Source organism: Battus philenor, unplaced genomic scaffold (genome assembly GCF_028537555.1).
Source record: "Battus philenor isolate CCGP_79_NKW_IND1 unplaced genomic scaffold, ilBatPhil1.0.hap1 SCAF_10, whole genome shotgun sequence".
Classification (NCBI taxonomy): Eukaryota; Metazoa; Arthropoda; class Insecta; order Lepidoptera; family Papilionidae; genus Battus; species Battus philenor.
In genome coordinates, this window is record NW_027181662.1 from 8,538,710 (window position 1) to 8,554,343 (window position 15,634).

Consider the following 15,634-nt stretch of genomic DNA (forward strand, 5'->3'; position numbering starts at 1 on the left):
AAAGCACACATTCAATTAGTAATTTTTTTCTTTCTCTTTCAGTCCGATATTTCGAGACAGTTCCTGCATTCATACATCCGTGCTCTCTTCCGTGTCGGCCTCATACAAGGGCATAAGCGAGCTGACCTCCCGCTTCGAATTCACCTCTCGATACAACGACATCGCACGCGACCTCGACGCAAACCTCGCCGAGGCCGACATGGAGAGTTTCAGGACAGAGGACATCCACGCCCTCCTCATGACTGCCAATTTGCCACGCGACGCTATAGTTGATGATAGATCGCACGATGTAAGTGAACCCCATCAAATTTTCATTTACATTCCGCATTTTTATTATAACACATTGAGTTGTTGTATGTACAATTCCTAAATGAGATTAGTTTCAATAAAATGCCCTAGTTTATTAATTTGTATTACCACAATTTTTCGTCATGAAAACTCTTAAAAACAATTAATACAAAATGGACTATTATAAATAATAGTTGTAGATATTTATTATAGAGAATTATTTACAATTATTGCTATAAACACTAAAATGTTCATTAAAAATTTATTCATGTACAAATAAAATTTTAATTAACAGCTGATTACGAGGGTCAAACTGAAAGTTCTTAGAAAATCAAAAACTAAGCATTCTAGCAAGTTATTAGTTTTATTATAACTTTTCAAAATAGCGTCCATTTACATCAATACATCGCTGCATTCGATGGAACCATTGAGAAAAGCACCTTGCCCACTTGGCCTTAGGGGTCTCTTCGACGGCGTTTTTAAACGCAGCCACTGCTTCTTCGGCGTCCATAAAATGTTTTCCTCGAAGTTTTTCTTTTATTTTCGGGAATAAATAAAAATCGCAGGGTGCGAGGTCGGGGCTATACGGCGGGTGACCCAGTAATTCCACGTCTGAGGTCGCCAAATAGTCGATCGTTTGCCTGGCGGTGTGCGACGAGGCATTGTCGTGATGAAGGAGGATCCTGCTGCGAGGTCGTTTCTCTCGAACTTTTTCCAAGACAAGTGGCAAACAGTTGTTAGTGTACCACTCTGCATTAACCGTTTTCTGATCCTCTAAGACAACTGTCGCGTAATGACCTGTCTTTCCGAAGAACGAGGCCACCATCTTTTTTCCAACACTTCGACCTCTCTTCACTTTAGTTGGCAACTCTTCGGAAGGAAACACCCACTGAGCAGACTGTCTTTTGGTTTCCGGATCATAACAGTAAATCCAGCTTTCGTCACTCGTTAGTATGTCGAACACAGCATTTGAGTCACCTCCGTTAAATTTTTGGATCATTTCTCGGCACCAATCAACACGGCGGAGTTTTTGAGCCTCGGTCAAATTATGCGGTATCCAGCGGGCACAAAGCTTCCTGACCGCTAAATGTTCATGGAGGATTTTGTGCACTTGACTCATACCTATGCCTAGACTTGTCCGAATCTGCTGATAGGTCACTCTTTTGTCAGTCTCTATCATACGCCGCACAACACTGATATTGTCTTCAGTCGTCGCTGTAGAAGGCCGTCCCTCACGCAAATCATCGGTGAGATTAGTTCGACCACGTTTGAATTCATTAAACCAGTTGTAAACTGTGGCACGAGATGGGGCTTCATCGTGAAAAGCCAATCGAAGTCTATCATAACTTTCTTGTTGACTTATATGACATCGAAAGTCATAAAAAATCATTGCACGAAAATTTTCTCGGCTTAAATTCATTCTGACGTGCACAGACAATTTTCAATTTGCCGCCAAATCGTAAAACAAATGACAAATGAATGAAATGTATACTCAATATTATTGGTAAAGAGTTCTATTTTCAAAATTTAAACTTATTTTTTTAATATAATGCTTTTAAGTTGCCAGTTCTAAAAACTTTCAGTTTGGCCCTCGTAGACGCAATGTTAAAATGTGTTTAAGTAACGCGCGAAATTATGTTAAACATTTTCTCGTTTTGCTACATTTATTCAGCCAGCAAAATTGCTTCCTTACAATAACAACAAAAGATTATTACTCTCTGCTAATACAAAAGTTAACAATTCAAGATAAGGTAATAAATATACGCTTGAAGTACAATAAATATAATTAATTAATGTTTATTACCGGAATAGCTACAACGATATTAATTATCGGGATTATATATTGTTTTTGTCTTATAAAATGTAGTATTTGTCTTGTTGGTCATATTAATGGAAATGTATATGAAATAACAGTACAAATGCCTATAATAGTTAGAAAATGTTATAATAGGTTGGGGAAAAAAATCTTTTACATTTTAAATTAAATTTGTGACAAATATTTTTAAAGTGCATTTAACTATTTTATAGTAAAAAGTCATTTATCGTATATAGTTGCCATTTTGTAAGATACCTTTTTAAAATTTTGCCAATATGATGCCGTCGCTGTTGAAATTTTGGGATTTTTTATCAAATAAACGCGACAAGTAGTTTTGGCAGACCCCTCTCGATGTTAATATGACACTGCTTAAAGAATTCTGAAGATACTGAAATAGATGCAAATCTCTTTAGATTTTTGCTACGTCAGGGTTATATGGCGGATGCATTATCGCCTCTTAGCCAAACTCTCTTTATTTTTGCTAAGTGGTTAAACTTGTGTGATCTATCGATATGATGAAAGACCAAACCGTCCTACTGATTAATTCCGGCCGTTTTCTCCCAAGGTCTTAGTTAAGTTTCATCATTTGTACAAGTACAAGCCCATAATTCGCCGTAACTACTGACCTTCCGATCTTTAACTACTTTTTTCCAAAACAGTGTCTGTTTTATCTGTAGCTGAGAGCACAGCGTAATGTATCTTTCACATGAAAATTCCCGGATTGAAAGCGCTTATACCAATTTTGTGCTACTCTTACTGACACCGCATTAGATTTATAAACGGCTCAATTTTTCTATGCGTTTAAGACGAAAAGTCGGCCAACAGCGATGGTAATCTTCCATATTTTTAAAATGAATAAATACGTACATTTCTAGATTTATCCGTTCTGCTAGGTCATACATAAAGTTTAAACTTAAACATGTGATCTGTTATTTAATTATACTAACGTAATAAATAAGGTCATAGAACATCTAACGAAATATTCACCATTGTATATTTAAATGTTAAAAGTGGTTTAAAAACAAAGCTTTTTACAATTACCTACACTGCGGTCTTAATAGTGGATATGAGGTTTTCATTCTTGTTCTAGGTAATTTTACAAATTTGTGAGTCACTTATATTTATTTCTGCATTATCTTTTCCCATATACGTTAAATTGAAGATAAAAATTTGACAACTATAAAAGTATATAAAGAGCAGCTATTGTGGAGAAAATAACAAACAGGTCTTTACCTATGAACTAGTCGTTTTAAAATAGATATGTAGTTTATTTATGGCTCGCAATAAATTTCAAATTTAAAGGAATTTTATTTTACGGGGTGATTTTTAAAAAAAAAAATCAGTCACTAATTTATTGATAAGTGTTTTTAACACTGAATTTTTATTCTTTTTCTTCAGTGTAGACATTTCAAAAATACGAGTAACTATGGAATATCAGTTCCGATGCGGTACTAATGCGGCACAAACGACGGGAAACATCGAACATAATGAGTACTCTCTGCAAGCATACGTATGACACGTTATTGGTCTGAACGTTTCAAACAAAGGAAATTTTGATAAGTGAACCTTGAGGTCGCCTGCAAAGTAAAGTCAATAACGACGATTTAAAGGCCATTGTATAACAGACGACACTTTGTCTACCGCTGCGTTAGCTGCAGCTTTTGATGTTAGCATCGAAACAATATTGATGTACTTATTTGTGTCAAATTGGCGAGGAAATAAAAACATGATATGTAGGTGCTGATTGAACTTATCTTACGCAAGCGCGAATGTGTGCCTCGCAATAACCAAGACATAAAAAAATAAGGGATTTTGAACAGCAATGAAAAATTATTTCTTTTTGATTATTATATGCAACTATCGTTGGTTAGACCTAGACAAAGCTACATACGGAAACTTACCCATATAAAAGTGATGTAACTGTTTGATGGTGTAGTGCCGTTTTTTTCATCATAAATTCTTACCAAACGGAACAAGTATTACTGTAAATGCTACGAAGAACAGGCTAAAATGATGCTAAAACTCCAGCATTGGTAAATCGCTGGTACCCGTAGGTCCTGTACGACAACGTTCTATTTCACACGGCACAAGAGACGGTCTCTAAGCTACAAGAATAGGGTTTCGAAGTTCTGGTCGACTTCTACTTTTTATAATGTTTCGACATCTTGGCAGGAAAAAACAAAAGAGCCAATACAAAAGAGCGTCGAGAAAGACATTGAAAAATTACACTGATCAAAGTTCCATCGATAGTACACTTTGATTAACCAAGTATTAAAATAAAATAATATAAAAAACTTTCTATGTTTAATACACGGCTATTTCATTGGTAAAGACTATTGGTAACATATTCCTAATATTTGTTACAAGTTAATGTGATATAATTATTAATTAAATTAATGAATACATGTTACATTATACCAAAAAAGGTAAGTAGAGTTATAAAAATATGTGAAACGTATCTAAAAATATTAGATGTATAATGTAATACTATATGTTAATCTTTTCACGATGAAAACGAAAGGAAACCATAGATTATTTATGCATTTATCTATTAATACTTCTATCTTTGAGGGTTGTGGTGTATGTTACTAAATTAACTCGGTTGATTGTATTTAACATATTTTTATGTATAAAGTTTCCATATCATGTTTATTTTTCAGTTCCATACTAATTTCATGGTGGATAAGTTTTCATATCGCGGTGTATTGCAGAGTAATCCCCGAGGCGAGATGTTCGCCAGCATCTCGAGTTCTCTCATGGAAAAATTTCGGTTCGACAGTTCTATCAGTGGCGACAGTAGTGTTCAGGTTCGCTTCGCTTTGATGTTCAATGTTACATCTCTACCGTTACTTTCATATCGCACTCAAATCTCATTAGTACACGCAAATAGAAGCGAATTTATGTTCGTGGCATCTCCAAATGTTTACATAATGTTTAAGACCCTAGGTTCAATAGGTGCATGATATATGTATCAGTAATTTATAATTTTGCTTAAGTAATATTTACGGTTTTAAAGCCTCAATGTTTTAAGGGTGGTTAAAAATAATAGACTTAGGTTATTAAGTATGAAAATTGTAAATAAATTAAATTCGATACTATATAAAGAAGTTAAATCTTACATTCTAGATCACGTTTTTATTCAAAAATTAGAAACAGTAATATTTTGAAATCGTGCCATCTAGCTTATGATGACATAAACTCTTATAAGTTTATTTGACGCCAATAGATGGCATTGCGAGATCAAAATGATTTTCATAATTAAATATCATAAGGTTATGATGTATAACAAATATTACAAAGACACAAATCATCTCAACGAGTAACAAGAATAAAAAGATAAATAGTATTATAAATAAAATAATATCACTATTGTTTACAATAATCTACTAAGCGAAATTATTTTGGAATACTTGATAATATTTAAATCATAACGCCTAAAATAGCATGGCCCATGTGTGTTTGTAAAATTTAACCGATTATTATTAGCGCGATGTATCGTCCGAGAACAAAATCGAATCGAGTTTTTGGCTCGCAGATATAAATAAGTAGGAAGCCCGCAAAATACGACTTGCATTCATAACAAGACTTCCTATATTGTAACACCATAGAACAAAGTCCCACGGGATGTGCACCGTAGTAAAGATAAAATAAGATCAATACAGATGTGTGCGTTATGCGTACGTCGCTCGCAACGAATTGCGTCAATCATATCAACAACACTCTTTATTCCCCTGTTCATACAGTCATTCCCGTCCGTGTGCCAGCGTAAGTGTTCTATATTTATTCATCTTCAATGTGTTCGTGTATGATGCTTCCATGTGTGTGGTGCCAATGAAGTCTATTCACTTTTTCAGTCGTTCTCAAAGTTGTCGAACTCTGTCTAAACAGCGGTTGACAATAAAACTAAAGCTTTCCATTAGTACACATGTTTACTAATAGCTTCTTAACTTTTATTATTTTACAATAAATTAATAGCACAAATATTAACCGATTAGCCCTATTTATCTAATTACTCTGTTATTATATATTACACTCTGTTATCACTTGTAGTAGCAAGTCAGCAGTTACATTCGGACCGTGAAATGGAACGGTATAGAACAAGTGAGGGCGGTCTTAAAAGTTTGAGAACAACATGCAGTAGCTAATATTAAATTAAATGTACCCGTTGCCCCAGTAGCGCCCTGGACTTTTGGGATTGTTGTTCTCTACATATTCTTGCAATGAATTCGATCACATGTGATTTTTTTAATTTAAAATCGTTTTCTATATACGGATTTATAAACAGTTGTGTGTGTGTAAGGTAGTGCACTTCGCAGAATTTAAATTATTATTATTTTGGACAGAGTGAATATAGTGAAAAGTGGGTATGGCTAAATCTATTCGTAGCGTTTCGGCGTTAATTTAGTGGACGAAGTTTCTTGAAATACTTTTGATAGGACAAATTAAACATGGGTGTGACTGAATACGACTGGGAATCGTATAATGGATATTACTCTGTAAGTTTATTTAATTTGTTGTTAAAATAAATTAACTATTTTGCAGTACACTGACACTCGCCATTATAAAATAACTTACCTATAAATTGAATTATTAAAAGACATTTTTAACAAAAACATAATTCTGCAATAACATCACAACGTATTTGTATGTTAAACATTGCACATTGCTTTTCATTAACAATTCATAATAGTCTAAAATTAAGTTTCATCAGTAAAATATTTTATTCGGAAATTTGTTCATCAAATACCCACATTATTCATAGTGAAACATTCGCAATGTTTCCCCATGTACTTGGGATAGTGAAGTATGATCCGTTGTTATGAACTGTATGAGTCGTTGTTTGATTTGTGACCTCATTGTAGCAGGAAAAGGAATTAAATTGATGATAACGCCCGCCCGGGCCGCCATGTCACGTCCTGCATCGCTATGTACAATCTTAAGTGCTCTAGAAATAACAATTAATTAAAGATAGTTAATGAAACTTAAACAAGGAATTTAACTTCCATTAACTAGATTTTTTTTGCCGAAACTGATAAATTGTGTAAGTGTCTAGACGCAAGATTTGATTTTACTAACATTCAGATTCTTTTCTGTTATAATAAGGTAGTTATGTGCATTACAAATAGATTCTTTTAAAGTATTGTCTTCTAGATGCATTTTAAAATTCAAAAATATGCACATTTTAAAAATGTAGACTTTCTCTAATCAAACTTCTTTAGACATTCAAATATATACGGTGTTGTGTAACACAATGTTTATGTTTCTTCTAATTCTAATTCCCGTCTACATTTCGAATGATTCCGGGAATGTATCTCAGCACCTGGCTATACACATATACAATAATACTTTCGAGAACATTGTATTTCGAAATGAAATTAATTTGATTTTAACAATAGAATATAAATTTTATTATCGAAATACGTAGTTAAATTTATTATTTATTACAATAATCACGTTCAATTTTTTATTATATATCTGTTCGGTGCATCTCAAACGTGGAGATGATACAATTATTAATTTCGTAAATAGGGTGAAGAATCCGTCGGGTCCATCAACACAATGTCGATATGCAAATCGGAGCTGCTCTTCTCGCCGGTGAAAGAAGGCGGCCACGGTGTGCACTTCAGCGTGGACAGTCTCGACTGCGAGTTGCCAACGGAACAGGACCTTATCCTCACCTGCCAGGCCAATAAGGACAACTACACCATCGCCTTCGAAGGCAGCCTCACCACATACTCCGAGGACAGTGAGTGCGCTGAACCCGCCGTCAATCAAAGACATGGTAGCTTATTTGAATATTTTAAAGTTATATGCAAACAAATATCAAAAATATAGGTGAAGTAGGAAATGATCGATTTTAAATTGGATTAATTACACAATGTTCAAGTTTTAAATGTCACCAAGTAATGTACCATATATATCATCTTTTTTGTTAGTAGTAACGAACGATGACACACCGAATACGAAATTGAAAGTTTTCTTACTATGTCCTATCATTTATTTTTAGACAAATTGGGGAAGGAAGATACTAACATAGTTATAGATAGTGATGAAAGAACGCGCAGGAATTTAGAATTATTAGAGAGATGTAAGAAATTAACAAATAAACTTGCAACGTCTATGGCTAGAAGTGATTTAGGATTAACTACTTGGAGTAAGCTTAAGAAACAAACCAGCGATTCGCCTTTAAGGAGGTATGGAAAATAATATAAATAGTTATTTCTAAAACATTTAGAGATATTTTACATATGTTTACTTATCACTCTGCTTTTATGTAAAGGCACCCATCTGGTAACAACAATGAAGACACAAATGATACGACTAATGCAACAAGTGAAATGAACAATTCGGTCATAAAAAGCCAAAGTTTGCCAAACCTTTACCGAAGGAAGCTAATGAGTAGTTCTATTGCTTCGGTTGCTCTAAGTAACTCTACGGTGCGTATTCAATTAATAACCAAATATCGTGAATTCTCGACGGTTTCTGTAATTATTTAACACGTTTCCGTTTATAGGTCGATTCCTTCACCGCCAATCAGAGATTTGCGGGCACTTCCACGTGTATGAAAGTCTACGATGTATCGCAGAACCGTTCTTCTCATGGAAGTCAACACTCAGAGCCAATGAGCACATCTTCGACTGAAAATCACACCTCGTCAGATAAAAGTAACCCGAAGCAACCTTTTAACTTAGTGAAACTTTTTATGAAACAGAAAAGTATAAGTAACGAAGGTATAGTCACAATGGATCAGCTAGATAGATCTGAATGTTGGCCTTCGAGTTCTGGTGGCGAAAGTGCAGAGTCGATGGGCGAACAAAAAATAGAAAACCTGAAGGCAGTTGCGACGGAACGGCCGCAAATCGAATTACCTAAAGACGAACCAGAAGAAACGTCACTGGTTTATGAGGAAATCAGGCCCATACATACCTATAGCAGGGTGTCGGAGGAAGCTTTAATCGAAGAAGAAGAAGCAGCAGAAACTACTAAGTTAAGTGATAGCGAGTCTAATCTTTACGCTGTTGTTAATAAGCCTCACTTTAAACGAACAAATCTTAACGTGAACAGCCCTTCGAAAATGCGTCTTACGCGAAAGTCATGTTCTTCTCAGTCGTCTGCAACTAGTGTTAGCATTTCAAGTTGCTCAGAATCAGATGGGACACAAATCACGCGAATGAACAAAGTGATAGAAAAAGAACATCGCGATCATAAATCGACATCTACGCATCTTGAAAGCGATACCATAGACAAGAGTATACAAACTTCAAGCATGCGCGTGTCAAACATAACGCAGGACCGAGAGGTTTTTAAGGTTGTTGAACAATCTTTCCTAGAAAAACTGAAAGAAGGAGATTGTGAGAAACCAGTTTTTGTTTTATATCCAAACTATACTTTACCAGATATTAGTTTTTTGAACGGACGACCAAATATTTACTTAAGCCCATTAAAAGTAAATTTGTCTCCTAAATCAGCAAATAACAAAAGAAGTAAAATGCAAGTAAAGGGCAAAAGACCATTTTCTTGTAACGACGTTGAATTTTTAAAGAAAAAAGGACTTGGTCACATCAAGGACTGGGATTCCTTGAACTTTTTGTTACCTGCAGAATGTAGGCAATTATTGTCTGAAATGCCAGAACTAATGCATGAAATAAAATCTAATGTGAAAGAAAAAGAAGGTATGTCGAAATGTGATAGATATTGTAGTACCTCTCCATTTTCTAAAATAAAAAATAGACCATTGAGCTGTGATTGTAACAATTTGACAGGAAACACAACCGCTGTGTCGTCAAGCTCGAGTACTGCTACTCAACCATCGTCTGGCTATAGAGGTTCGTCTACTATGCTCACTGATTCTTCAGCCCAGAACAGTCCAGCCCCTGCTGGTAATTTTAATCCATTGTTTGTATATCGATACGATTCCGCCACGAGTTCAGAGGCAAGTTGTCCTAACAACGATGGTCAGAGAATAAATCCTTCAATCCCCAAGAGATCACTCTGCCTGGCAGACCAAACACGATTGTTGAAACAAGGCGAACTAGCACCACCAAGACCGCCGCTACCGAAAAGCATATTACGCAAGTCTATGGATAAAACTCGAAAAACTAGTGCGCAAACAAAACGTTATAGCATGTTTGAATTAGATGAATTTCTGCAAGACCCTATTGTGTGCGCAACTGCTGTAACAGAACAGAAGACAAAGAGGAGATCACTCCAAGAACCGTATTATTTGCAAAACCAAACTCAAGATTATAGGAAGAATAATGATATTGCGGCCAAGAGACTTTCGCAACAATTTCTCGATGCAGCAGAAAAGGATGCCGACTATAACGAATATTATCAAGATGAAGGTGTTGGAACCGAAAGCAGTTTAGAATCGGGAAAATCCAATGAACTTAAATACCATCGCCCACACACGCCTCCGATGCCAAAACCGAGAACAAAGAAAATGGAATACATTGATTTTCCCCCTCCTGGAGCATTAATAAGCAGTGCCGATTTAAATCAACTGGAAGAATTCTTGAAACAGAGCGGTTTTAACTGTCAAAATATGGATGAATGGGATCACAATCAAGTGCAAAAGGTAAGAAGTCAAGTCAGCAAGTTCCTTCAGTTGAAACGATCACAGGAAGAAAATCAAAGATCCACAGATTCTAGCGGAAGTAGCTGCAATAGCAAAAAATCCGTAAGCTTTGCACAAAAGTCCGACACCAAAGTTGAGGCTCAGTCTCAGCCGAAGGCTTTAGATGAAGTTAAAATGGGAAGTCTTGTGACCCCACCCAATTCACCTAATATCTCTACTGCTATAACATATGGACATTATCAGGTAATACTTATAAGTTTAATTTGCTGTCCCCGCAATACGTTATGCATTGTGTTCTGTGAGTATCTTTGTTTTTTTTTTATTATTATTATTTCATTTGTGTAGTGCTAGCTATTGCATTTGTTCATTTACATTTTTTTCCGTTGATAATTTTTTAGCTTTACCTGTTCATGAATGTGATGTACTTTACTCAAAATTACTGTATATATTAAATTCTAATATTTTAGGGTAAGAATTTGGCCGAGATACCTATATGTGAAGAAGGTGAAGTAAGCCCCGACGAATTCAATAGTCCCATGACTCATCATGGATGTAGATTGAAATATGACATTATCGACGTTTCTCAAAAGAGAGGTATTTTTATATAATTAAAAGGACTGTTAGTTACTTATGTATTATTTTTATGATAGACACTCATAAAAATGTTTATTTTTTAGCATTAGTTTCGAATGTAACGGATGCTGTAGAAATGCTTATACAACATTTCTCACCTGCAACCGACCAAGCTGAGTTAGCCTTCTTGGGCGACTCGAAACAGTCGCCCGCGTGTGCTAAGATAGCTCTTAACGCATTATGTCCTGCCCTGTACGCAATATTCAGAGACGGCCTCAAAGAGAATATCGAAACGTCTTTCGGAGCTGTTAATAACTCAGTCTGGCAAATGGTAGAAGCAACAGCACGACAAGGTAAATTTAATATAATCGCGTGAAAACATCGTCGGAAATAGGAATACTAAATTATTTTTTTGTGTTTAAGGTCCAATAACTAAATCTCTTAATGAATTAGTTTTGAGAATAAATAGTGAAGATGCCGTAACGGAAGGCCTAGTTAAATTTAATGCCTTTATCTTGGGACTTTTGAAGTGAGTACATAATTTGTGGATACTGTAAAATAAACAATTTAATTTAAGAATGTAATTCACGCATTAACTTTGGACATTTTTACAGTGCACAAACAGTCGACGCTTGGGTATCATATGTTAGAACTCGGGAATCGGTCTTGGCAAAACATTACGGACCAGATTCCCTCATACTGGCGGGCTGTATTGGGGAACCTCGTTGCAGAGCACTTTTGGACACGTTATTAGCTAGCTTAGAACCTTTGAAACTCCTGCCGTTTTCGTTAGACCTTATGTTCGAAATGAGAGAATTACACAGAAGTTTCAAGAGGATCGAAAGCGACATGCGCGCTGCGAGCAGAGTAAGTAATATTCATATTCGCAATTATTTATCCTTAATTACCATTTATGACGTCGATTCAGACCGGCGTCGAAAATACAGTAAGTAGTCCATCCAATCGATACAGCAGACATCGCTTTATTTGCATTTTGTTTATTGCATGTGCTTACGATTCACGGAATCACGAAGACTGATATGTAACAGCGTTCACTGTCGTGCACAGCTTTCATAAAATGCAAATAAAGGGACGTCAACAGGCAATAACATTTCAAGGTCCAGATTATGACTAATCGAAGGCATGGTGCATGAACTTAAAGAAACCTTTGGTATATTTAACAGCCAACCACGATTAACACCCCACCACTAACACTGAATCAGAGGAACTTGCTCAAATTGGTTCGGTCGATGCAGTCCAGCGGGTTATCGAGCGACGATTGTCTAACCAGCGTCATAATGAGACACAAAGAGCCTAAAAACAGAGAACCGTCCACGCCCGACCTGTTGAACGATTCTGCCAACGTTAAAACGACTATAGAGAAGAATCGTCCGCGCTCATGCGTCAACCCTTCCGCGATCGGATACGATTTGTGTCCCAATAACAGTAGAATTGAAATAGAGAACAACAGAAGATGGTCGGGCGTACAACTCGGCTCGAAGCTGATGCAAGCCTTCGACCGGCTTGTCTTTGACGACAGTGACGATTACACAGATAGCTTAGAGAATAATAAGCCTTCTGGCAAAGTCAGCAACGATCCAAAGGTAAATCCATGGGCTTGTGTGAGGAACTCTTTGTGTGCTTCGTTTCGTAGCGACCCTTTATTTCTTTCATAGGTAATTCTTTACACTTATTTGCTACACGTAAAAGCTTTCATACCGCAACAGCGTTATTTTCTTTTGTTTGAAGTGTTCACGCACTTTTATTTAATGTAGGTAGCCCATTTGCAGTGGAATTTATTATCGTGTGCCTTTGTTGTTATAATTAGTATATTAAACTAGCCTCGATATTGAATGGTTTTATTTTAATCTTTTTTATTTCATCCAAACACAATTACGTCGTTTAAATTTGTTTTCAGCTTATCAAAACAATTTATTGTGGTGTCCTGTATACATTTAATGTATTTGTTTTTAATATTTTTGGTTTGTATTAAATGATGTAGATAGACAGACATAGATCTTTTTTTATATTTTAAACCTATAATTTATATAGATTAGACCTATCGTTTTAATGCATAGAAATAATTTTAATTCTACTTCATAGACATTCTGTTAAAATCAGTGTTAGTAATTACGACTACTAGTACTACAGATATACTTTGGTTTATTTATTGAAGTGATTTGTTTTTTATTTAATATTTCTTATTGATATATTTATAGACGGATTAACGATAATTCTTACGTTGGTAAATGCAATTACAAATCAAATTGATGTTGTAACAGTCAAGAATATTTATTATACATTTTAAGATGCTAAAAGCACCTAATATTGACGCGATTACAAATATCTAAAACCTTTTTATTAAATAGTACATTTCTGTGTGTGTAAAAAGTTTAAGAGGTCAATTCTTATATTTTGCCTAACATGGAAACATTTTACAGCTGGAATGTAGCGGTGAGGAATGGCGACCAGGCTCAGCGGGTAGTTGCGCGAGTGGAAACACTGGAAACGGAAGTGGAAATTCAGGGAATGCAGGAAACACAGGCGGAAAATTCCGGAGACTGCAGCTCAAGTGGGAGATGCTTAGCAATGCAGAGAGCCCAGTTACACCGTCTGGTAATAGTTTTTTTTTAAATCGTTGTTCTGGAACCTTTATTTATAACATCAACCTGTGCAACTATTGCAATAAACTGTCAGTAATGTAATGCCAAATACTAAATCATTATCATCATCGCCACACTCCACGGTCCACTGTTGGAAATAAATCTCCCCCATTAGATTTGCAAATGGGTCATGGCATAGAGCCTGTCTTGTGGGTGCACGTTCTACGCTGTGCTTACTAGTTGGTCTCCACTGCAGACCTTTAGACCCAGCTTCCATCAGTTTTTTCTCTCTATGGCTATCGGCTTTATGCCACTTCAATTTACCAACAGGTTCAGCTCGTCGTTTATCATTCGTCTACATCATCATTTATTATTTGACCTCGTTAAAAGTTTCCAGTATAGCCTTCTCGATGGCTCGCTGAGCGGCAATTAGCTAGCCAAAGGTCCAAAATTCCTTTATTTCAAATATAAATCTATGAAATTGTATAAAATATAGAAACCGAAGGACTAAGTAGTTTTACAATGTACTCGATAGCTAAGCCACTGGCGCATCATACATTCAGTCGGTTGAAATCTACGCACGCGTGTAACTTTAAGTTCATTTTTATTATTAAAAATTTCACAATTCAAGGAGTAAATGATTAGGCGTCGAATATACTAGATCTATGCGGTTGGCAATATTGCTAAATTGTTTCTCGATCTCCGACTGACGGTGAGGTCACACCGGAACTGGTTACGAGTTCAATGTCTTTGAATATTTTTGTCGCCGTAACTTCTACGGCTCGCACAATAGATGGCAGACTATATTAGGCGAGTACAACGTCCCCGCTTCCTGGTTTCTTCCACTTTAAAATTAATACTTGACTTATAATAAGTAATAGAAAAAAAGTATCCACATTTACATAGTCACTTTTAATAATATACGTTAATAAAATAATACGATTTACAGGTATGTGTAAAAGCAGTTAATGTACACCTAATTTGTCAACAAAAAGCTTTAAATCTTTTACGCCAACTTCCAATTACCTTCAATAAAGTAATCACTGAATATGTTATATTTTTTATTTTTTTCTATTGGAATGCGACAGGCAAACACCCTTCAAGCGACAAAAATAAGCGTTTACAACTGTAATCGTTTAAACCCTTTATATTTAAAAAAATATTTCAATGCATAATTTTTTTTTTGTAATAAATGTTTTATTTTATTTTTGGTTTTATACACAATATCACCTGTTTAATTATTAATATGTGCTAAATACATTTTCCAGGTGAAACCTCCCCAGCGGCACCTCGAGGTTCAAAGATACCAAGGCCTGTGTCGTCACCGGTACGACCACAAGCGCCATCTGTCACCTCGCCTGCTAAAACTCCACAACGGTAAATATTTTCTTACAACTGTACATATAGTACTGCGGTTTCTACGGTGGAAGGATTACTGTTGGACATAGGTCTACCTCATAGATTTCTAATAAGAACGATGGGAAGAAACCTGTTTCCAGCATTTTCCGAAGATCTTAACAAGAACATATGTCCACCTTATCTACGTCCAACGCCACGTTCGCCGTTCTGTGGTCTCGACTCCAGAATATTAAGCACTATAGAAACCTAATTAAAAATATTTGCTGTTTATAATTTCGTGTTAAACTTTGCAGAGGTATTCCAGTACCTGTCCGTAAAGGCACATCACCCACGACATCGACCCCACGATCTGCCTCGGCCAGAACTGCGGTAAATACCAAAAAACCACCCCAACCGGCTAATAGGTAAGTATTTCGC

At 35.9% G+C, this 15,634-nt stretch overlaps 1 protein-coding gene across 7 annotated transcripts in view; it reads left to right on the plus strand.

The window, feature by feature from the left end:
• Window positions 1–15,634, plus strand: part of LOC137925826 (serine-rich adhesin for platelets) — a 69,603-nt gene that overhangs the window by 47,187 nt on the left and 6,782 nt on the right. For 4 of the 7 annotated variants that reach the window (XM_068769315.1, XM_068769323.1, XM_068769289.1 and 1 more), the window contains 13 exons: window positions 43–289; window positions 4,816–4,911; window positions 7,634–7,886; window positions 8,112–8,298; window positions 8,385–8,541; window positions 8,619–10,682; window positions 11,150–11,276; window positions 11,360–11,608; window positions 11,679–11,784; window positions 11,870–12,122; window positions 13,697–13,871; window positions 15,127–15,235; window positions 15,511–15,621. In XM_068769315.1, coding sequence (XP_068625416.1) covers window positions 43–289; window positions 4,816–4,911; window positions 7,634–7,886; window positions 8,112–8,298; window positions 8,385–8,541; window positions 8,619–10,682; window positions 11,150–11,276; window positions 11,360–11,608; window positions 11,679–11,784; window positions 11,870–12,122; window positions 13,697–13,871; window positions 15,127–15,235; window positions 15,511–15,621 — 4,134 coding nt within the window. Of the gene's footprint in view, window positions 1–42; window positions 290–4,815; window positions 4,912–6,181; window positions 6,601–7,633; window positions 7,887–8,111; window positions 8,299–8,384; window positions 8,542–8,618; window positions 10,683–11,149; window positions 11,277–11,359; window positions 11,609–11,678; window positions 11,785–11,869; window positions 12,123–13,696; window positions 13,872–15,126; window positions 15,236–15,510; window positions 15,622–15,634 lie in introns of those variants that run through there. The other 3 variants (XM_068769304.1, XM_068769311.1, XM_068769332.1) reach the window with 3 other exon arrangements.